Source organism: Labrus bergylta, chromosome 8, assembly GCF_963930695.1.
Source record: "Labrus bergylta chromosome 8, fLabBer1.1, whole genome shotgun sequence".
Lineage (NCBI taxonomy): Eukaryota > Metazoa > Chordata > Actinopteri > Labriformes > Labridae > Labrus > Labrus bergylta.
This window is the reverse complement of record NC_089202.1, coordinates 3642404-3666848: the sequence shown is the minus strand read 5'-3', so window position 1 is coordinate 3666848 and position 24445 is coordinate 3642404. Positions and strand designations below refer to the sequence as shown.

Below are 24445 nucleotides of genomic sequence, written 5' to 3'. Positions count from 1 at the left end.
AGGGGCTGAAGTCAGACGAGACAAAAGAGATAAAAGAAGAGAAAGTGAGAGTGTAACAAAGAAAAAGAAAGGGATGAGAGCTGGGAAAAGAAAGGAAATAAAGGGGGGAGAAGTACAGGAATGAAAAGGAAGGGGCCGTCATGTAAGGGAATGCATTGGCTTTGAAGGAGATGGGAGTGGAGGAAAGGACTGAGACACAGAGGGAAAGTGATGAGGGAAAGCATAAAGTAGAGGAATGGGAGTAGAGGTATGCCTAAATCAAGCTGTTTGGTGAATGGCATCAGGACACATGCAAATGTCCTCATAAGGTTTGCGAGGACAAATGCTGCTCCGTCTCATTAGAATGCACAATTCCATCTCTCTAATTGACATGTGATTAATAATGTATACAATTTGTCACAGGTCAGTATCCGGAGCAAATCATGTTTCAGTTTTAAAAAATAGAGACAGCTGCCCAGCCCAGGGCGGGGACGACTCACAGACCGCCTGTCACACTCAGCTGAAGAAAAAAAAGATGTGTTGTGATTTATCTCGGAGTCAAGACAATGAAAAATGTTGAGAATGTTGAATCCCCATGCATATATTCTCTATATCTCATGCGATGAGTTTGCGGGGTGAATAAATAGCTGCGAGGACGATGATGTGTGTGCAGGTGAGTGACTGTTGGTGGAGTGGTTAAAAAATGTGGGAACATTTAGTTTTACATGAATAACAAGTAGATAATAAGGTTGTTCTTCAGGTTCATGCTGAACTTTTTGATTCACTTCGAGGTTCTGCTTCTTCCTCGCTAAATGCTGTTAGTCTTCTGTGACTGATGCCCCAGCGACGTGATTAATGATTATATTCTATCCATAATGTCTTTTGATTATTCCATATGCATTTGAATACTCATGTTTAAAGAAATATCACGGGACTTATTCTTCTGTCTCTGCTCCTGGAGAGTGAGGCTCTGCTCTATCTAAGGCACAGAAACCTATGTGCACCAATAGGTGTGTGTGTGTTTTTGTTCCCTGTACTGTTTGTCCCTTCTCCCCTTCTGTTGTCTCCCGCTCTGCCCAGATGGAGCTACGGATGCACCATGAGGTACCTGGCCTCAGTGCTTAAAAGCCCAGTGCTGACTTCTGAAGGCAGCGGCATTTGGAGCGGGGGACTGATGCCAAGCTGCCCCTCTCAGGGGTTTGGTGTTTTTTTTGTCGTCTTATCCCTGAGTTGATCTCGGTTTTAACATTTAGATATTTTCGAGTCTTATTGAAAGTCATGGATTTGAGTCTTTCCTGGTGTGTTCTTTGAATTTATTTGGTCATGCTGTGGGTTGTTGTTCATCCCATATGTTCACCTGTTGGTGTGGAGTAACACATACAACTTTTTTTCAGATGTCTGATATATCATGACCTGCTGGGCTTGATTTCAAACAGCTAACAGACCAACTTTTTTCTTTATGGCAAACACAAAGTATTGACATAATAGAGGTTAATTTATTCATTGTATATGTTTGGATCAAGCTTAAGTGAAAGTAGGTCATCTTAATTTAACTGTAATACGCATTTCATCATTGTGTCACCTGAATCACATGTTTGAATTGGTATAAATTGAAGGATTGCTACTTTTTATAATGGTTACAGTTTTAACTATTATGATTATATTCACAAATACAGCAGGTCATATGCTCGGACTGTAGTGGGACTCCAACAATGAGAAAGTGAAGCCGATTTTCATCCAAACAAAAACATCTGAAAATCACCAGTACATATACAATTACATAACATTTTTTGGATGAGTCAATTATATTTCTTCAGACATTTCAATAATGTGTATTTATGCAATCTGTGTGTTCCTGTATTACTTTTGTAAGACAAACTTTACCTGTATGGGATCTCATATGGGTGCGCAGGTGGCTCGGCTGGCTGAAACTCTTCCCGCACTCGTGGCAGAAGTACTGTCCCTGCCGCATGAGAGACCTCAGCATCCCTGATAGAATACACAGGAGAGGAAAAAAAAGAACACGATTACACCAAGTAATACGTTCAATATTACACATTCAACAAAAAAAAATAAAAAACTGAGCTGAAGTAACTTTTGTGGTCAAAAAAAGATATTGAAAAAGTCCACCTGATTTTATCTCAGTAACAATAATTTGCTGTATTTCGTCTTTATTAGGAGTTGTGAGCTTTGCCCCTACCGTATCTTGAGAAGTTGAATTAAAATCATGAGCATATTTTGAGCATAGGTTTTAGATATAACCACTAAACTTTTGTAAAAAAATTTTTAAAAAAAAGGGAAATCAGTATCAAATATTCTGACTGACTTTTTTGAGTTACATGTGCACATACAAAGGCCAACGTGTCCTTAAATCACATATGCTTTGAATTCCCATGCAAGATTTCACATGTGACTTTTTCTAAGAAGAGCAGGTGAAAAGGTGAACATCAGCATCAGTTTATTCTGTGTCAGAAGACATTTCCATGTTTCGCAGAGATTGAATGAAGACGTAAAGGTCAGTAATGGGCAGAGAGTGAGTGGGGTGTACATAAGAGCAGAGGCCGGCTGGATGGAGCGGCGGTGGTGGAGGGAGGTAGGTAGCGTCAGTAGTGGACTCGCGCCGGCATCATTAGTATGTCTAATGTGTCATTATGAGCGGCTAGCTCCAGGGGCTGGACTGCAGCTGTCACACAGCATCATCTCAGAGGCTGACAGCCAGACACACACACACACAGCACACACACACACACACACACACACACACACCGCATAAATTACAGGCAATTAAAACGCCCCGGCTGTGATGTGCCTGCTCTGCTGCCCGTGTGTCACATGTCAGGTGTGTGTTTCTGCATGTGTGTGCTTTAAGAGTTGTTTTTATGTGTGTTTGGTGAGGCATAGGCTGCACACACTTTCTACTTTTATACACACACACACACACACACACACACACACACACACACACACACACACACACACACACACACACACACACACAATGACACAACAACACTCTATATGCACAACACAAGACAGCTTCACATGTTAATAGGGCACAATGAAAAAAGAAACTTGTTGAATTTGATGACTTCAAAACTCATAAATATCAGGTTGTTTCCACTTTGTTTGTTCAGGTGGTGAAGCGATCTCATCATCCGTGCACATCTTTAAGTGCCCAACAAAAAACCCCTTGACCATCTTTAAAACACTTCATTAACATGTGAGAAGAACTTTGATTCTTTCGTGTGCCTTTAATCAATCGGGCAGTGGACAGAGTAGCAAACCAGGGAGAGAGAGTAAGAAAATGACATGAGGGTGAGGAGCCAAGGGCCAGACTTGAGACGCCCGCTTGGAGGACGATGGCCTCCTTACATGGGGCACGACCTAAACCGCTAGTCCACCTGTGCCCCGATCATGATTCTTTCATCATTTTGTTTTCAGTACATGAATCAATATTGATGCATCAGCCAATAAGAAATTAGAAATCAAATACTTGTTTTATAAAGCCTCCAACATGAGTTACAATGAGGCGTCTCTCTCTGTATCAGAGGGATCATCAAACTAGATTGTTTAGAACACTTGTTGATATTTGCATAAAATGACTCTCGATACGTCTTTTCAACATCATTATCAGCCTGAAAAATGTCTATACTCGGTCCAACTATAGTCTCCATCACTTTATGTGTTATACTATTAAACAAATGTACATCAAGTCTGGAAAACCAGGCAATGTCTTACTCCAGACAGTAAAGGGGAGTTTTGAAACTCTAATGAGGCAATATGAGAAAAATACAACCAGGAAGTTAATTGTTAAGGGACATGAAGCCCCAAATGTGTCAGTAAAAGAAGACTGAAAACAAAAAAAAGCTTTGAGATAAAGAAACATGTTGTAACATGTTGAGGGTCAAACAAAATAAGTGTATTTTGTGTTTCAACATTTTCATTATTTTTAAATGAGATGTTTTATGAAGAGCTGTCAGTCGTGTAATAATTGTCTTTTTTGCTGGTGTTACATGTTACTATGTTTTAAGACGGTGTGGTGAAATGGTGAATATTAGAAACAAACACAAAGTAATGCACACAAACACATGCAACATGCACTCCTGTGACCTCGCCTGCTGACAGATAACATGCCTGGGGGCTGGGGATGATTTTTGTACTACACTCCCCCAAAAGCACCGAGGCTGGTATACTACACCTGGGCAGTGCCCTATAGATGTGTGTATATGTTTGTGTGTGTTTGTTCCATGTAGACGGAAGGGGGGGGGGGGGGGAGCAGGACAAGGAGGACAGAGAGGCGGAGGAGGTGACAGAGAGTGTCTCTGGCAGCCCGACTGCTGGCCTCTGGATACTCTACTTGTACTCTGGGCAGCCAGCCCTTCTCACTGATGCACTAATGAAAGACAAGACAGAGCTGGACGGGAAAACACAAGCAGACACACACACACACACTCATACGAGTTTATTACAGGGAGAAATGGGAGAAAGACTCAGTTGCTCAAAAAAGGTCACTTTATAGCATGTGACTCAAAGGGCTAAGGCGGGTGGTGACGATATGCGCCTGGACGGCTGACAGCGATGTCATGCGTCCGCTCTGGGGCTGTTGTCTCTGACCTCTGGCTCTGTACAGCCCCACTTGACCTTAGAGACACAACTGAAAAAATGGGCAAATAACGTGGATGTTTGGTAATGACCATTTCCAAAGCAGCTGGTGGGGTAATTATTCTGTCTCATCTTTCTCTCTGCCTCACATGTTCCCTCTTTCTCTCTCTCTCTCTCTCTCTATCTCTCTCTCTCTCTCTCTCTCTCTCTCTCTCTCTCTCTCTCTCTCTCTCTCTCTCTCTATCCCTGTTTCGCCTCGCTCCATTCGCATCTGTGCGAGCCTCTCGTCAGGCAGAGCCGTGACCTAAACAGTTTGTGACAGCTTTCTGGGAGAGTGGAGCAGGAGCCTAGGCATGCCTCGCAGACCTGAGAGAAGCAAAAGGTTCTCTCACGTCTTTCAAAGTAAAAGAAAATCACACACACACACACACACACACTTTTGCATCTAAAACCCAAGCACATATGGACACACATGCACAGGCGCACACACTGCCCCAGTTACAGCCTTTTATTTTATCTTAACAAACATGCAAGCATGTGCATTCGATGGATCCTCTCCTTACTAATTCAGAACCTTGATGCTGTGTCTGTCAATCACTCTCATGCCAGATGGCGAGTTAGTGTGAGGGAGAGAGTCAGTGTGTGTTAAAGGGGGTAGATATTTATCAATGATTGAATATGGTTCATATGTTAAGTCTGGATCGCTGAGTCTGTTGGGTTCTTTTCCTGTGTCAGATTACGCTAACTCTACTCCAAACTATCACAATGCTCAGTCATTGGAAAACATTCATCTTCAACTCTTGACATCTGGCATTTTCTCCAATGCAACAGATCCTCTGGGGATTTTTGTATGTGAGCAGTGGAGAAAGAGCCTCTCCCACTTGATGATGTTAATAGTGTTGTAGTGCCTGAAATCAGTGTTGGTCTATATGATGGGTCAATGCCACTTTTTTAAAGGTTTTGCCTCGTCTTAGACAGATACATTGTTTACTTAGTCTTGTCTTTCAATTGGATAAGAAAGCTAAATATGAGACATATATTTTTACACATGAAGTAGCTTTGTGTGTCTGGCTATAAGTGCATTGCAATTTGAATCCACAGATGCTGACCAAATATATATTGTTGTTTGTTTTTTAATATACTTTATAATCCCCCGGAGGGAAATTATTTAAAAAATTGACTCTGTTAATTAGAGACATGCCACACACACATATGCCTCAAATACACACACATGCACAAAAATGAAATTTTGGAGATGCACTAATGGAGAGATGTCAGAGTGAGGGGGCTAAACATGAATGGACGCCCCAAGCAGTTTGGGGGGGGGGGGGTTTGGTGCCTTGGCCAACGGCATCCTGACAGTGCACAGGAAGTTAACTGGCACCTCTCCAGCAACCAGAGTCTAATTCCATGCCAAGACTTGAACCAGTGACCCTCCTGCTCCCTACAGACCTCTACAGACCGAGATACTGCAGCCCAAAGCATATATGAATTGGCGGGGAACTCCAAAAGCTTTGGTCGGCAGTGCCTTGAAACTCTTTTGTGCATGTTCTTTCAGTTTCATTAGCTTCTACTCTTTGTCTCTGTCAATCACTGTCTACTCTCTTCACGTGGACGGTTAATCACCTTACAGAAGATATTGTATTCAGTCGGGGTGATTTTTAGTATATTTTTGTTTGTATTGTATTCCCAATAGAAAATAAAGAAAAAAAACTACCAACTCACAAAATATTAGCCACTACAGGCCATACAGACATTTCTTGTTTTGAACTTCAACGTGCAAACAATTTCTGGCAATGAAAGAGATGATTAAAGCAGAATCTTAATTGGTTTTTCAGGGAATGTGGATCTTTCAGATTATTAGATGAGTGCCTATGGATTGCAGGATCAAGGGAAGGTGTGCCATGCTTTTGTTTGTCTGCTCGTACTCTTAGCTTGGAATCGGCTTGACTTGATCTTGGCCTAAACAGTGCAGATCAGTTGGTCTTAGTTTTGTCTGATCTGGGTACACACTGATCTGGGTACACACTGATTTGGGTACACACTGATTTGGGTTCTCTGTTCAGGTGGTCTTGACTTTAACACTAGATATAAAACATCCATCAAAAATCTAAAATATCAGCAAAAAACCCTGCAATATTGCATGGTGATAGGAAAAATGTAAGTATAGGCCTTTCAGTAAAAATATGCTTTAAATAACTTCCTACCAGTGGGATCCAGTAGTGCGTTAGCTGCACCCCAGCGGTGGTAGAGAGAGGCGAGCTCATGGGGACTGTAGTTTTTGAGGAAGCCGAGAACATCAGCTGGCATCTCTGGTGTCTCTGCAATTAGCTCCTGCTTTACATTCCCTCGAGCCTCTGAAGGCAAAGAAGAGGAGGAGGAAGAGGAGGAGGAAGAGGAGGAGGAAGGATTCTGCATGGAGCCTCCATGTGCCTGGGAGGCCCCGTAGTTAAGTCCCGCTGCAGAGCTGTGGGTGATGGTGCTGGGCCTTGTAGCATTAGCCCGGCCCTGGCTGTGGTGGGAGTTGGCGAGTGGCTGATGAGGGGAACCCCTGGCTCGGCTGTACTCTGCTAGACCGTGTTTGCTGGTCAGCATGAAGCCGAGGCCCTCCTGAGGCATCATGTAGCGGTCAGAGATCCGGGATGCAGAAGCAGAACTGGGGCTCGGGGCTGAGGAACGGGAGAGGGCTCTGGTGCTCTTCTCCAACGAGCTGGAAGAAGAGGACGAGCTTCCTCGAGGGTAAACATCCACTTTGGGCCTGAAGCGAGACTGAGGACTCTGGTCCTCCGCATGTCTGCTGGAGCTCCCACCTGATCGGACAGGGACTCTCACAACTTGACTGCCTGAGGTGGATGAGGGGCCCCTGGGGAGTGAGGAGGAGGAGGGAGTAGCAGAGGATGACGAAGGCATGGCTGCTTTAACAGTAGGCTTGCTCTTCTTCACAACCTCAGTGGAGTAGTTTGGGGGCTGGGTGCGTTGGGTGCGAATGGATGAAGGCAGCGGTGGACACTCCTTTCCTTCCAGGACTGGTGGAGGACCAGTACGTCTCTTGGAGGATAAGGAGTTGTCCCTGGAGACCTTGGAGCTGTTTTTCAAGGCCCATTTTGGAGCAAGATTTGAGCTACTGCTGTTGATGCGGTGAGCCACAGTCTGGTGCATCCAGAGCACCTCTGGGTAGCGAGTGGAGTGGGAGCAAAAGGAGCACTTGTGGCTAGGGAGGCTCTTCCTGTCCAGGTTAAGGGAGTTGATGCCCCTGCAGCCCTCGGCCCGCACACAGAGATCCACAGGGGTCAGGCTGGGATCGAGTGGGGATGATCGTGCTGAGCGGTGAGCAGAAGGTGAAGCAGAGTTGTTCGACCCCTGTAGAAGAGCCTTCTTCAGTTTGGGGTAACCACTGGGGGTGCCCCTGTCTGAGCTGGAGCTAGGGCTTGGAATGGGGCTGGGTCTATCATCAGAGGCAGCCGGGTGTTGGACACGAACATGAGTTGAATGGGTTTGCAGCTCTGTGGTGACAAAGTCTGACAGGCTGCGGATGTAAGGCTTCTCACCTTTAGGGAAAAGAAAAGAGAACATAATGGTCAGTGAATGTACAGGAAACCATTGATGCCTTATTCATATTGTTCGAGACAAGTGTAGTTTTCTTGCACAGCCACGAGGGGGCAGTGCTTACCAATTTCCCCAAATCTCCCCTTTGTGCTGTATTAGGGTGCTGAGAAACAAATCTCCATTTGTTTCTCCCATGCAAACAAATTATTAAAATCTAACTGTTACTTATTCTATTACAAAGTTAATAAACATATAAAACAATTATAAACAACTAATAATTAAAATTATATCATCTGTTGTTACTGATTCAAGCTTTTATTGGTTGGTTACAAACAACACAGCAGAATAGAGTTAAATAAAGATAATATTTTATTACATTATATTAAGGATTTTTTTTTATTGAATGTTGTGTAACAATAAAACGTGTTTATTTATGGTTAGGTCTTTGAACTGTTTTGGATTAGATTGCACAGTGTTAATTCTCAAAGTGCAGTTCTATAAATTTGCCACAAGATGGCGTTCGTGACCTGTCTGTCCTGGCAAATTAATTTTACTGTTGTCACAGGAAAACTTTATATCTTTCAGAGCGTACAATTTTAGGATTAAATACATAATTACATAAGAGCACACTTTGAGTAGAATACGTTTAATTAAGAGTGGAAGTAATGGGTTATTAACGGTGAATAAATATATAAAAGTCATCATGTTGACAATAAGAATAAAATAAAAAAAAACATAAAACCTTAAATTAAGAGAAACCAGGTAATAGAGCATCCTACACACACACCTAAGTCTCCAATGATGCAACAGCTCAAATTGCACTCCTCCTTCTCGTCTTTACAATAACACCAGCTACCTGCCATCTGTTTTTCATTTGGCTTCCATATTGGCAACAACACAGCTCAAAGTCTGCCAAGGTGAAGCTCCAGGGCTGGGCACTTATATAGGGAAGTGGTCAGGCATGATTTTTCCTTTTTAGCAGGTTGATATTGTTCTTCATTACACCATTAATGACCAGTCGGATCAAGAAATCAAAAAAGTAATTAGTACAGGGATTTCTAATAGTTTTACATACAAAGGATTCTTATTGCCATCCAAATACTGGTACCATCCTGATTTAAAATAGCATAGGTCCCTCTTTCATGTTTAAAAATGCAAACAAGCCTAAAAATACAAACTGAATAACATGTTTGTATGTATTTTATAATGCTGACATCCTCTCATTGCATAAACTGTTGTCTCTCAACATACTGTGTACCCTGGGAACAAACAGAACGAATCAAAACTATCCATGAAACCTTGACATTGAAAGCTACGGTGCAAAAGCAACCTCAATTTCACACTTGTGTAGAGTTGTTTGAAAGAATGCTCAGATGTGAGCTCACACTGTTAAATTTGCGGTGCAGAGATCTAATCTGTTAACACAATATTAACCGCTAAGGGGGAAAGAATCCCATCGGAACGCGCATTCAGCTGAAGTTTCCAATTTGCATTTCCAAAAAGTAACTTAAGGGACATCAGAACATTTGTAACTAAACTGTCCTCTGAATGACTCTTTCCCCATTGCCTCAATCCCTCTCAATCGGGAGGTGACTCTATAAATAACTGATCCCTCAGACATCGGACAGCCTGGCTGGCTCAGTGGTAAGAAGAGTGGATGAGAGACAGTGAAGGTGTCACAAGAGGTGACCTTACATATTTCGAAAGAGTCACAAGGAACAGAGAGTAGGGTAAGAGAAAAAGGATATATGGATGGACAGATTGCTTTCTTGACAAATGGCCTCTTCATTTAATGTATGATATGTTTGTGACAAAGTTTGTCACAAAAACAAAAAAAAATCATGAATTGTCAAGTAACAGGCTTAAATGGATTACATCACAATTCTCATAGCTACTGTTAATGTAGTTTTTGTCTTTTATATTTATATTATTAATTTGAATACATTGTTAAAAGAAAAGAAAAGTGTATCCAAAAAAACAGTGGTTTCTCAATCCAGACATCATGCCAGTGCTTTTGGAGTGATTGAATACAATAGAGAACACCTCTAACCAATTACCAACTGTAATAGGAAGTAATACTCGCCTCCAAGTGCAAGAGAACGTTGCTGTTATTGTGGTTCAGAATTAAAATAATTAGGTGTTACACCACAAACAATGTCAATGAAGAGTAAACAGGAACACAAACACAGATTTTCATGGCATCAATAGGAGAGCAAAAAACATATTCACACACAGATAAGGGGGGCGAAGGGAGTTTCCTGAGACAGGAAGACCTGAAATAGCTCACTGCTCGATCAGGCCTGAAGAAATGTTGCTGCTATTTTTGAATGTCTGTTCTAACAGGGAGGAATGGAAGCAATCACGACAGCTCTTAGCTATCCACTAACCATACCTGCACCAAAAAAAGTCTTTTCCGGGAGATTTTTCAGATAAAATATTAAGACCACAAAGCTCTGAAGTCAAACACGGGGATCCTTCCTTTAGCCTATTTTAGTCATGATTATGGGTGTTTTGCCCTTGCATGGGTAGGCTTTCCTTTTTTTTTGCTCTGCAGTGTTTATTGGGTTGTGGAGGTGAAAAAAATGACAGGCATTCCAAAAATGCCTTCTTCTCTGCTGACATGCCACTGAAAGTCACGAGGTTTAACTTAACTGTCTGCTTTATTGCCTTGTGATAGAAAATAATTGCCCTGTTGTAAACAGTATAGTCAGAGGTAGTTAAATTTTATTGTCAATATTTGATAGTTCTTTTCTGCAGCTCTCTATAAAAGAGCTTCAGCGGGATGCAATGTTGACATTTTACCACACGGTGGCTCCACTTCCCACTCCATAAAGACAGAAGATGTTTACTACAGAGTGACAGTCAGAGGCCATGAGTGGGAGGCTTGAAAGAGGCTACACTAAAAACTCTGCAGAACATTTGACTATTGATGACTTTATACATTCATTCATAACCATTCATAGCAAAGATGTTTTCCTATGTTATCATTATATATTGTTTGAATGCTACATAATTAAGGTTGATTCTGTTCTTTAAAATATGACAAAATATCACTGAAACAGCAGTGGTGCCGTCTTATGCAATTACACAAACAGCAACAAAGGAACCGTCAGTGCTATGATCTCTGTTTTAACTGTTAAAGATCTTCTTATTGTCTTAGTCCATTGGGCATCAAGATTATATGAACAATCAGTGAAATAATCATGAACTCTTTAATTATGCTGAGTATGTGTTTAAATGATAAAACTGGATGATTCTCAAATCCTAAATATTTATCAACCTCTACATTGATTCTTTAAATTTAAGACCATATCCAAGCAAAACATGTAAATAAAATGGCAAACCTTAGACTAAATAAAAGTAATGAATGTAGCCACTGTGACGTCACCCACTGGTTAGTAAACTCCCTGTTTTGTTAATCCTCCATTTCAACATCTTGGCCTTAAGCCATTTGGCCTTTATTGAGATGAATGAGTGGATGCATTGCTACATCATTATCCTTGTCAATTACAGGTAGTTATGACTTAAAGCATATCCTGCTTGTTTTGATTGTGTTTTAAATTTGATCAGAATTAAAACCTGAAATTAAGAAAAATAGAAAATACAAATTTAGACCATAAAAAACAGGGTTCCCCTCTAGTTTCATACAATCAGACTCCTTTCTGCAACAAGCTGAGTTGTCCCTTGCTAGTCCAGTTATGGGTAATTCTGCATTGGCTTTATTTATAAAACACAAGGCTACATAATGTAAGACAGGTTAAACTGAAGTTTCAACCAACCTGTAATATCTCCAGAGTTTGCCGTACCCATCCCTGAGGCCTGGTCTCCAAGGGTCGATCCTGGTGGAGAGTCTCCATACCCTGGAGTGCTGGGCCGGCTAGGGGAGCCTGACTCTGGATCACTGGTCGAGCCCCATCGGTCATCCCTTGCAGTTCTTTCCTTCTCCCCCACAGATGCTCTACCCCCGTCCTTTCTGTGGACCCGTTGGTGGACAATCATCTGGTGACGACTGCGAAACACCTTCCCACACTCAAAGCACTCGTTGGACCTGGCTTGCGACTGAGATGGTCGCCTTCGGTCCTGACGAGAAGAAGGCCTGTACTCTGAGTCGCTAAGGCTCTCTGGTGTCCGATCACCTGATGAAGCATGGCTTCCCAAACCAGAGCTGCTACGTCGCCCTGAGCTGCTGCGTTTCTCTTGACTCTGCAGGACATAACGACTGCTTTCCTTCTCAAAAACCACAGCTGCTTCGGCAAGGGCTTCCTCGCCCATACTTCCTCCCCCATAGGAGGCTTTGTAACTTGGCTCCACGGGCTCCACAACCCTTCCTTTAGTAGCTAATTGCCAGGCCTGGTAGCTGCAGACTGGATCTAGCTCTGGGATTCTTTCACCAAGCACCATGTTCTCGCTCTTATCCCCTTCTTCCCCTTCTTCATGGGTCTCTTGAGCAGGCTGAAGGTTCAGGTAGTCAAGAAGACGTCTTTTAGCAGCTGGTGAGTCCTCATCTTCGCTCAGTCTGTTTTGGCTTTGGGATTTCTTGCAGGAGCTGAGACTGTGGACTTTCTCATGGGCCCTGAGGCTCTCTTTGTTGTGGAACAGGTTGCCACATTTGGAACACACTTGATAATTGGTCGTAATGGAGCAAGTGATAATGTCAGGATCCTGGGTGACATCGTTGATGGTCGCGGGAATCTCGGCCGACTCCGCCTTCGACCGTGACCTGGATTTGGTGTTGTGTGTTTTCATGTGTGATTTGAGGAACCACGCTTCGCGGAAACGTCGTCCGCAGATTCGACAGCAGTGGTCCAGGATGCCTGCATGTTTCTTCATGTGTGATTTGAGAAACCATGCCTGGGAGAAGACTTGGCCACAGGTCTCGCAAGGGAAACTCCCATCGCTCTGGGGTTGGGGCACGTCGGCTTCAGCCACAGCCTCTTCTTTGACAGCGGCCTCGTCGTCTGCGTCTGCTGTTATGTGGACCTTCTCAATGTGACTGAGGAGCTGGTCCTCTCGCAGGGCCTCATAGCCACAAAGACGGCAACAGTAAGGCCTCTGGTCGGTAACTGACTTCTCTCTTTTCACGCTCCTCCCTGGAACTTTCCTCCGGTTCTCCTCACCACTATCCCCGTTGATCATCCGGTTGCATGCCGAGCTGCTCTTAGTCGGACTCGTACCTCCGTCCAGACCTTCTGAAACACTCATCTCCTCCTCCTCGGCCCCGCCATCTTCGTCATCATTGGAGTGGTGGCTAGACAGTGTGCCCAGTTTGTGGCTGCGAATGTGGACTTTGAGGTTGCCCTTCTGAGAGGCTCTGTGGTCACAGTAGGGGCATTTGTAAGGGCGAGCCCCCGTGTGGCGTCTCATGTGCTGCGACAAAGAACTGAGGAACGGGAAGCTGCGTCCACAGATGTTGCAATCGTAGGTCCCAGAGATTTTGTCATCCTCGCCTTCGATGTCGTTTTCAGGGTTCATTTTCCCTCCGAGCAGCTTCTCCTTCAGGCCTCCCTCCTGGGTCTCCATTAACTCAACACTCTCTCTAGTATTCATGGTTCACACTTAACAACCCTCTCGACCTAGACTCTCACAAGCTCAATGAAACTTGAAACTACTGCTATCTGCGGCAGCACATCTAGGGATATCTAGTGCGTCTTTGTTGGCCAATTAAAAATACTATCTACCTCCAGTCATCCAGAGATCCAGCTGCTTACACGGCAGCTTATTTAGTACCCTGGAGTTACTCAATGTGTCACCATCTATCCATCTTCATCCGTCAGTGAATCAGAGCCTTAAACTAGCTACGTCCCACTGGCATCATAGAAAACCTATGCTGTGTAGCTTCATCATTTGGACTGATATAGTGAAATGTTCAAGGTGAGACTGCAGTTTTAGAATGTCTTAGTACGTAGGAAGCAAAGGTTTCACTCAATTCCCGGTCATCATCGTGTCATTGGACAGAAAATTTGAGGGATCTTTCCATCAGGGTAATCCTTCCTTTCTTCATTATTTCACAGGCCTCTCTTCATTCTCTTCAGTTTATAAGCACCTAAGCAGCTTCCAGATCATACAACAATATCCATTTCTTGCACGTCCTGCAGGTTCTGTATATCATCCACCTAGAAAATGAAAGAGAAAGAGGAGACAAAATGGGACAACGGTTAGAGGAAACACAAAACATTTAAGTACAAGATTTGTCGTGATAATCATAAGGTCTACTACCAACAAAAAAGGAAATTTGCTTCTTCTGAATGGATTACACATGCAAACACACATTTGACTTGTGAGCTACAGATTCCATACACGGTTTGGTTCAGTTGATACAAAATCTGTTTGATGATCAAACTTGTAGGACACAATGAGTTTCTGCCGTTTTAAATACCCAAATCCATTTGGTGAAAGCTTATAAACGTTTTGGGCTTACAGTGCATGTGAGAAAGTTCTGGTTTTCCCTGATTATCCTGCCCCCTGTAGACAAAGCAGTGCTTATTTTCTCTTCACTGATCTTGTCCTGTACATGTGTAAGCTGTGTTTTCTAAAAAAAAAAAAAAAAATGCTCATCTTGCTTTACTGTGTTTTTTTTGTTTTTGTTTTTTTCACAGTGAATTTTTGAAGTAGAAACATGTTTCTGCAGCTTGTTGTAATACTTTGTCTGACACCTGCCCTGGAGCAGAAGGTATGGGGCATTAAAAAAAACTGGACTAAGAAGGATTCATAAATCTTATTGCTGATGGTTGTCTTTGCTTTTGTAGGTCATAGAGACACATCAGACACAAATTCATTCTCTTTCCAAACCAGATGCAAACCTCTCACCGTATCTTTAAATGAATTTAAATTAACCCACTACATACCTATTTCTATGCATGTGTGTGTGTGTGCATGTGTTGTGTGTTGTGAATGTCGATGACTACTGCAGGGCTAGGGGGGCTCGCACACCACACTGGCTGAGTCGACACTTTACACAAACAGGGGGGGTGGGGGTCAGTGTTGGTGAGGGAGGGGGAGACTCTATTCACATCAGCAAGATCAGCAGTGCCACCATATTCTCTCCCCGTACTGGCCTCATACGCCCGCCTCAACTGACACCATCACATGACAGGGATCTTAAGTACACAACAGGAAGTGGCTCTTCAGACAGTTTGCTTTGCTCTATTTCTCAGACTGGAGTTGAATGGGGTCGGGGGGGAAGGAGAGAGAGAGTCAAACAAAAAAGAAAGAGAGCAAAATAAAGAGAAAAAAAAAAGAACGGCTTTCACACTGCTGTGCTTTCTTTAAACGCTGGACAATTTTCATAATTTGCATATTCTCAGAAACATTTAATTTGTTTGCTCAAATACTGAAACCTTAAAATCCTTTTAGTTATACACATATTGAACGTTATTGTATTTTTCCACATCAAACTTCTGTCAGGTCTCTTTTCACACATTTCAGTATGGATTATTGGTTTTTGCTGCGTGGTAGAATTCTTATCACAAGAATCAGTGAGGGTTGAACACACCCTTACTCCTTTCTCGTTCTCTCTACGCTCATTGGAAACATCATTAAATAAGATCTCTTTCTGTTATAACTGTTGATCACTGACACGTTTTTTACTGGGGTATTAATTTCAGCAGATGCTTAGCGCCTGAAAGTGGGACTATATGAAATGTGACTGACAGCATTATTACAGGCTATTATATAAAGTGCCAGGGCCCATAAGCTGAGTTACTGCCAGCCTCTAATTATAAGTGGATAATTGATCATAATCATAAGAGGATAAGGTGGTGTAGGAGGGGAGTTAGCACAAGAACAATCATATGTCTTAAACTCTCACACTGAAAATGACTACTCTGCACCAGAGCCACCTATCTATCCAGAATGATTTATGCTATTGAAATCGGCGCGGCCTCAATGGTTCCCCGTGCTTCCTCCTGGAGTGCTTAGTAAGCTAAGGCTTTCAGCTAACAAGTGCTGCTACAGCCAGAAGTGCAGCTGTGGCTGGCATTACTGTGAAACTTCATTTATTTGCAGATATAGATCATTTAGTTTCAAGGCTTTGAAAGCACATTTATCCATTTTAGGATCATTGCCCTATAAATGGAGGTCACATGCTGTCAGTCAGTTTATCACATTTTCTACATATATCTTTCTGTTTCCCAGAGGATGAATCAAAGTCCTTATAACTTCAATGCTACCCAAATGAATCCTCTACAGCAAGTTCACATTTGTGGATATTTTCTTTAATAAATGAATTGACCAGGATGCCATCGGTAAAGCTATCATTTTTGGAATTTGGATGAATTCTTATTTGGTTTGGAGACTTCTGACTTAACATTATCAGGTATAATTTTGAATTTGTCAAACACGTTGATTTTACAGTTAATCAGAAAACCCACAACCTTTAAACAGCTCCAGCTGTAGCACAGACTAAAGCATGGTAGCATGCTAACTAGCTCAAAGCATCACTGTGCTCAAATACAGCCAATATATATCTGATATAGCACGAAGGGGCAACATAGAACACAGTTGATGATAAAATAATTAATGAACAAAACTGCTGAGCTATTTCACAATATTGCTTTATGATATTAATTATCCTGCATACAATTCAAATCCTTTAAGGTGAGAAAACAAAATTAAAATTATTTGAGTCTGTTGCCATACTACACATTCATTTACAAACCGGTACAGAGATGAAAGAGACAGTAGTGCTATTACTGACATGTAATGTGATACTCTAAGCTGTATGCACTGCACATATAAAGGTTCTCCTAGAACCAGCAAAGACTTAGTCTTTGTATATAACTTTGTTAATTTGCATCGTACCTATCAAATAAAGGAGCTTTCAGAATTAATTCAAAACTGTTTAGAAAGGATGAAACCACAAAAGTGAATAATTTAAGGAGAAAATTTCAGGCACCCTTAAACGTAGTTTATATTGTAGAGAGAAGGGAGAAATCATACATTGACAAACACTTGAGTGAGGAACAGCAAAGCTGGAGGGGTAACATCTAACACATGACATTAGAACCAATCAGGTGATTATGGACATAAACCAGCAAAAACAAAGCCACTTCAATCCATCCATCCTCTGTGGGTTTCCCCTCCATCTGTCCCATCTGCTCCCTGCCTACACATCCTACTGTAACTCATTAATACCATGGAGTTTCTTCCACTTCTTGCACTAAAAACAGGCTAATAATCGTATTTCCTGTTAAATGGCCTTGCTGATTGGGTGTCAGAAGGTCTGGGGGAGGGGGCGGGGGCGGGGGGGTTGAGTCTATTCAACAGTAAGCCTGTCATCCACCAGACAGTCGCATGTGCAAATTGAAATGTAATGAGATTATCCCCCAGAAGGGAAACAATGCAGGCTCCTCGCTGAAGGGGCAAAGTGTGTGTGTGTGGGGGGGGGGGGGGGGGGATAATGGCAAAATGGGCTTAAGGAGGGAGAAACTGTCCAGGAGAGCCGTACAAGATTAGGAATCATCAGAGTCATCAGAACAGAGAGGAGGCATCAAAGCTCTGCTAAAGACTATAATAGTGCAATAAATAGATTCAGTGTCTTCCTCAAGCTTGTAAGAACACTTCAATTTGTCTTTGACATCCTCCAGGCATCTAAACACAAAAATAATGACATTATGGATAAAGTTAAGTTTCAAATGATTTTGTATTTCTAACAGTAGTGTGACTGTAATGAAAACTGACTTTTTGTTTATTGCAGGAACATGGTCTTCCTTCAACACTTCAGACACGTCTAACCCTTGCTGGGACCGTCATGTGTCTCATGTCAGTCATGCCATTAATGGTCACTTTAGCTGCTTCACCATGACTCACTGGTAGTGAGTGGAGCCCTACTCTCAGCTGATAATGACTGCAGTGTCAAACATAAAAACAAACTGTTCCTTGTACCCCCCCCCCCCCCCCCCACCCCCCTTCCTTTGCACGCTCAACTTCTGCTGTTCTGCTGTTCTGCTTTCTGAATGCTGCACCATGGCAGCTGAGGTGGGCGAAGAGGAGGAAATCCACTCTTATTTTCCCATCCATGCACTACATTTGCAGAGCAGCCTGGCTATTTCTGTGCCTGCAGTCTCCTGAGGTTCACATCTGGAGTGAGTTTTGAAACAAACAGTGTCAAACTGTGCAGGCGGGCCAGCAGAGAGAACCTGCTTACAGCTGTACAGCTCTCTGTTTTGTAATTGTTTTCACACAGAAGAACTGTGCCAAAGTCAGATTTAAATTTTGTCATCTATACTACCTTGAGAAAAAAACCTACAATCATCAAATATAATGAGTAAACTATATAATATTTTTTTGTTTATTATTTTGGGTTATTGTTCTGTCTTACAGCAAAGTTTGAAAGAAAACTGCCTGTTCCTTGAAAATTGTTTGTTATCCATTGCAATATGCTCAATAGCTCCATCTAGAGGCCCCCTGGACATTCAGCCTGCAGAACACATTTGTTGCACTGTATGAAAATAAACCTCAGCATCTTTGACTTTATGGATAGACTGGAGTATATTATTTAAAAAGTTAAGCAATTAACAAAGAGCTGTATAATATTTTAGAAAAGAGCCACAGTCTTTAGCACCTTCTCTTGATTGAATCCACACTGTCATCCAGCCAGAAAGCACCTTCATCATAGCAATCATCTCAGAGGCTGCGGTGACACAAATCTACAGCACCCAAGGGTGCTGAGATTGGCTTTCATAACACGGTGACTCACTCATGCTGTCACCTGATCACTGATAATGACTGCAGGTCATTCTCGTGTGGGACATCCTTCAGCCATGATGGGATCTCTCCCCCCCCCTCCCCCCACAGGGACGAGTATTTAAGTTTTAAGAAAAGTAGAAGGGAAAACCACACACACACACACACACACACACACACACACACACACACACACACACACACACACACACATGCACAAACGCTTACATACATATATACAAGGAAACTAATGAATCAAGAAGCAAAACAGTGGGGGCTTTTAGTGTTGTCCACACACATCCTTTCAAAGTCTATATGTACACTGTGGGCTTTTAACACTGTTTCATACAGGCAGCATTGAGAGCTTAACGGCCCATACACAGAGCTGCTCACACACACACACACACACACACACACACACACACACATGCACGTACAAGCACACACACATTAACACATAAACTGCTCCACAGAGCATGACATACAGAGAGCACTTTCCCAAAACCTTGCTATCCTCTGTTCAGGCGCTCATAAAGTGGAGACATTCAGTGCCAAAAGTGGGACAGAGGGGATGGTATGGAGACTTCAGCACACACACACACACACACACACACACACACACACACACACACACACACACACACACACACACACACACACACACACACACACACACACACACACACACACGCATACACACAGTGCAGAGGCAGTGTATTCTCAGACCAATCTATAATCCATTATGAACAAACTGCTCTTCACCTCACACCCGGCTCTAAACTGGCAGACAAAGAGGTCTGCTGTGAGCTCCACGATGAAGAGAAAGAGGAATGAAGCACAGCTGGATGCATGCACAAACACATACACACATACCTACAGGGTGTTAGCTTTAGGGCATTTTCAGGGTGACAAATGTGTCCATTGTGGAACAAAAAAAAAAGGTTTCTGCAAACTTGTTTTGGTTAAAAGAAAAGGATTGTGTTCAACTGCTGTGCGGTGGGATGGACTCAGTTACATCGCATGTATGAGAAACACATCGAGAAGTATAGAGTGAAAAATCAAACACATACAAAGGTCAATTACTTCTTTTAAAAGATGCTACAAAAATATGCTTTTACACAAACAAGATCCTTAAACCTACAATGAGTGTATAATACTTGCAGTTTTTTGTTGCTATGGGCTTATTCCAGGATGTACTTACATAACTCACATACTTGCACAGAGCCACATCTGGCCATGTATGCATTTCTGTGTGTGATCAGGCTGCATGGGACAATCCTTTAGAGACAGGACGCAATGAATGTGCTGCAGCTGTGTGTCACTTTTGGTCCAGTTTAGGCTACGTGATGCTCCCTCATTTAGGTCTTTTCTAAGTTTAGTTTGGACCAAAAAAAGACTACTTCAGATTGACTCTTCATATCTAATGTGTTTTATCAACAGTAGTTTTTAAATCAGGAAACTTCATTTGTCATATTAAGACATCTTTTGTTCATTATCAGGTGCAGTTATGACTTTCATTACATTTCTAATGTGTGAATCTTTTTATATCACTTGCAATATTACGATCCATTTTGAGACATGTTGTGGTTATATGACATTACTTTCAATATTAAGGATATGTTCAACATTACCATTGTGAAACTGTCGCTATCGTGTGCTATTATTATTATCACGTACAATGGCTTTTAATATCACATAATATCTCTCATTCTCTATAGCTACTGTTTTTATCCCCTCTAATTATCACTGCATATAACTGTCAATAAGCATACTTTGTCACTTTACATATATTTATATCCACTATAGGCATGGTTTCTTTGCATTTAACCCTCACCCACTTAGTACTTTATTACATTTATTTTGTATTTCATGTATATCCGATGCCCATTCTTGTCTCGTCTTATTTTTGCAGGCTCCAGTTTTGGTCATGTTTGGCTCATTGGTGCCATTTCATGTTGTTTTTGTTTGACTCTTGGAAGAATAAAACACATGACTGAGTCAATGCAGCAATCCCAATCCACAGATAAGTGTCATAGTTAGGATCTCATTTTTCACGTGTCTCCTGTCTAGTTTAACTGCAAGTTGACCCACTTTATTGAAAGCTAGCAAAAGCCTTTTTTTTCTAATCAACAAACCATTTAGTTAAAGTTTTCTCTGAGTTATAAAGTTCTCGTCTGTGTTTGGGGGTCTGTCCCTCTCTCTGGTCTGTCAGAGCAGGTCATGCTCATAAGCAGGAAGAGCAGTAGGGGGCTTGGTGGCATTGTTGGGGTCTCCAATTCCCATCCTATTCCTAGTTCCATCCCTGCCCCCTGCCCCCTGCCCCCTGCCCCCTGCCCCCCCTCCCCATCCCTTAAACCCAGACAGAACAATGGAAGGGGTCCACGCTGTCTGTCCTTCCTCAAACCCCCCTCCTCTGATAAATAGGCTGAGAGGGGATCCTGCCTGCCTACTCTATTTGTGTGAGAAGAGCTTTAGGATAGAAAAGTGTCCTCTGGGTCTATGTGTGTGTGTGTGTGTGTATGTGTGTGTGTGTGAATAGGAAGTAGCAGGTTTTTTGGTAAATACTGTCTTGTCACATTTTGGGTGACCAGTCCATGCTAGTGGGATTACTGGACAGGTTAGTGGGAGTGAGGAGTTATTCCCACTTTGTCGTAAATTGAAAAGTTCATGGAAGCATACTCCATGTTAGTATTATTGAGCATATATACATGCTGTAAACAATTGTAAGTTGTTGTTTTTTTCTATTCATTTTTGACCAATGAGCATTTCCGGCACTGAACCGTGCTTTTATTAAAGTTGCTTGCATATTATTTACTCTTTAAGTAGAGTACTTATCTGATCAACATGAAGTGATACCTGCTGCTTTAATCGCCCTCTGTTTAAAGAGAGCTGCCTCCCTCGTGGGCCCGATTGTCAGCTTCCCTTTGGGAATAATAGTGCATATGTGTGTATTTGTGTGAGTGCGGATTACCCCCCCCACCCCCCCACCCCTTCTCAAACTCTGCCTGTTTTTCTCACACCGCTCGTTAACCCCTGGGTGCTCCTGCATGTAGATCCCCCCCACCCCCCTCATCCTTCAACACAGCAGCATTCCTCACACTCACACATACAACACACACACACTGCGATCTTCTGTCACTGTGCAACAAAGGCTAAACTATCATTACATGATCTAAACTCCCTTCACAAACAAAAGATATGCTTCCTGCATAAACTCGGTTTTATCTAACCATCAATCCAAATGTTAATCCTAGTTGTAAGGATGGTCAAATTATAGTTATGTAATAGGATCTTGTTCATTTTCCTGTAAACATTCAAACATTTCAAATGCTTGACTCAAACAAAAAAAAAAGAACCCCACAGATTGAAACTCTATGAAGCTTAAAATAACCTTGCTCCTCCATATATCACAGATCTGCTTTTTATTTGATGTTCCAGCCAGATCACTTAGCTCCTTTAATGCTTCTCTTTCAAATATCCCTCATGTCCCCGAGCACTGGTGGGAGCTTCGTGTCTTTTATACCCCTTAACCCTTAAAGACCTGTCTTTTTTAACTTTTCATTTGGAGTATTTTTCCCAGCCTTGGTTAATGTTTTGTATCATTTTTGTTGTATTAGTAAAAGTGTCATCTTTTGCATTATTCAACGATTTTAGGATTTCATTCTTTTGATTAATTTCTTGTTTTCTTTCCTCGGTTAATTTCATCATCACTAATGTAACGGCGCTTCTTGGATGATGTTGATTATCCTCAGTTGTCTTGCCGTTAACTATAACACTAAACATACTTAATTAAATATATATATCCGGGTGTGGGTAAGTAAAAGCACGGCAACAACTTCTGCTGTGCGTCTCATACGTTTATTGCCCGTCCGTAACCGAGCATGACATATCCAGACTGACCAACAACAGCGACACCTTACTTGTCTTAAAGCAATATCGCTCCTCAAAGCGTAACCATGGGTAACCTTAAAGGCACAGTGCATCATATCAAACAGATACTCTTGTAAAGTACAAATTGTAAATATAAATGAAATGAGCATTAAATCAAATAATGTATATTATCTCAACCTAAGAAAAATGAAGATCTATAAAATAAAACTTCACAAAAATAAATCTCATCTCCATCTTACACTAATATTTCACTGTTTCTTTTTTTTGTGTTTCCCTCTCTCTCATTTTAGCTTATTATAAAATGAATTATTGTTGTCAATTTCTGTTCTTATTTCCTGTGTGTTGTTTCTTTGAGAAGAACTTTAGGTTTTTTAGTTTTGTAAACAAACAGACTAATAATTAGGAAAGTTTCATGCAGACAGCTGAGAGAAAAGCTCCCGGTAACTCACACTGAAATCACAGATGAAGAGAGGCGGTATAAAGGAAGGAGGGATTAGACGGGAGCAGAAACAGACAAGAGGTAAAACAATCAGCAACAGCTACTAGTTGGCAGCGACAGCAGAAGAGGCACTCGTGGTTATAGTGTTCGATTTAAATCTAAATTGAAACTCCTCCATCTGCTATCACACCGTGCCTAACTGTCCGCTCCTCTCCCAGCTCTCCCTTCTCTTCTTCTGCACTCCTCCATCCGTCTGCAGCCCCCCTGCTCAACCTCTGCAACTGAACCTAAATCACTCTCTCTGAAGTGTAATTAGACCGCTGACCTCAGCGCAGGCCACCGGTCTTCTCACTGTCGCACTTTCTGATATCACTTTTTCTTTTTTTTTAATGTCCAGCGGTATGTGTTGGAATGGATTATTATTATTCTGCAACCAGGGCCTTTGGAAACTAATCATGTGGCATTTTAAATGAAGCATATATGGAAAAGACAGCAGTACATTAACTTACTATTATTCACTAATAATACCGCTTTCCTTTGCCTTGGACTTCAAATAAATATTATAATTTTACATTTTGGTTTATGACCTCAGGAGACAACCTCTGCAAAGAGTAATCAGGATCCAAGTAAGTAAATAAATAAAAAGCTACAGTCAAGAGAGGGATTTTATAAGGAGGCTGACTCACTATTTTAACATTTATGAGTAACAGCTGATCACTCAGTTCACCTGTATAAGGGGGGTTAATGAAAAGAGACTACACTGTGTGGTGTACCTTAAAGTTGATGGCAGTTTGAAGCAGAACAAGTAAGGAGACCACAATTCACACCAGTGAATCGCAATGAATTATGTTTCACATTAAACATTTTTTAAAGATGCATGTTGCAGTGTCACTTTTGTTTTTCTCTGTAAAACATGTTGGCTCTGTGGCATACTGACTTTGTAATTCTTAAGATAAGATAAGATATAAGATAAGATAATGTTTTATTGATCCCCAGAGGGGAAATTCGGGCGCTGCAGCAGCAAGACAGAGAAGTAGGTTATACAAAATGCACAGAATAGGTAAGATAAATATAAATACAAATAACAATAGGAGGTATATTACACACATTGTTAAATTCTAAAGGACTTTGTTAGAAAAAAGAAGGTGTCTGTGTGTTTTCATTCATTCATTCATGATGTTTATATGTTGGCAGGGTTACTTGAAAATACTCTCTAAGGGGCAGAAAAAGTTTGTGAACCACAGCTGTGACTGCAGGGAACAAAAACACATTTTCAATCTTCTGTCTGATGACAAATTAAGATTA

The 24445-nt window shown here is 41.8% G+C and overlaps 1 protein-coding gene across 4 annotated transcripts in view; it reads right to left on the bottom strand.

The window, feature by feature from the left end:
- Positions 1 to 24445, bottom strand: part of LOC109984350 (zinc finger protein 516) — a 52838-nt gene that overhangs the window by 7610 nt on the left and 20783 nt on the right. For all 4 annotated transcript variants that reach the window (XM_029277459.2, XM_065957780.1, XM_065957779.1 and 1 more), the window contains exons 2-4: positions 11907 to 14240; positions 6789 to 8129; positions 1864 to 1968 (exon numbers count right to left, since the gene is read on the bottom strand). In XM_029277459.2, the coding sequence (XP_029133292.2) occupies positions 1864 to 1968; positions 6789 to 8129; positions 11907 to 13674 (3214 nt within the window). In that variant the 5' untranslated portion in view covers positions 13675 to 14240. The remainder of the gene's footprint in view (positions 1 to 1863; positions 1969 to 6788; positions 8130 to 11906; positions 14241 to 24445) is intronic.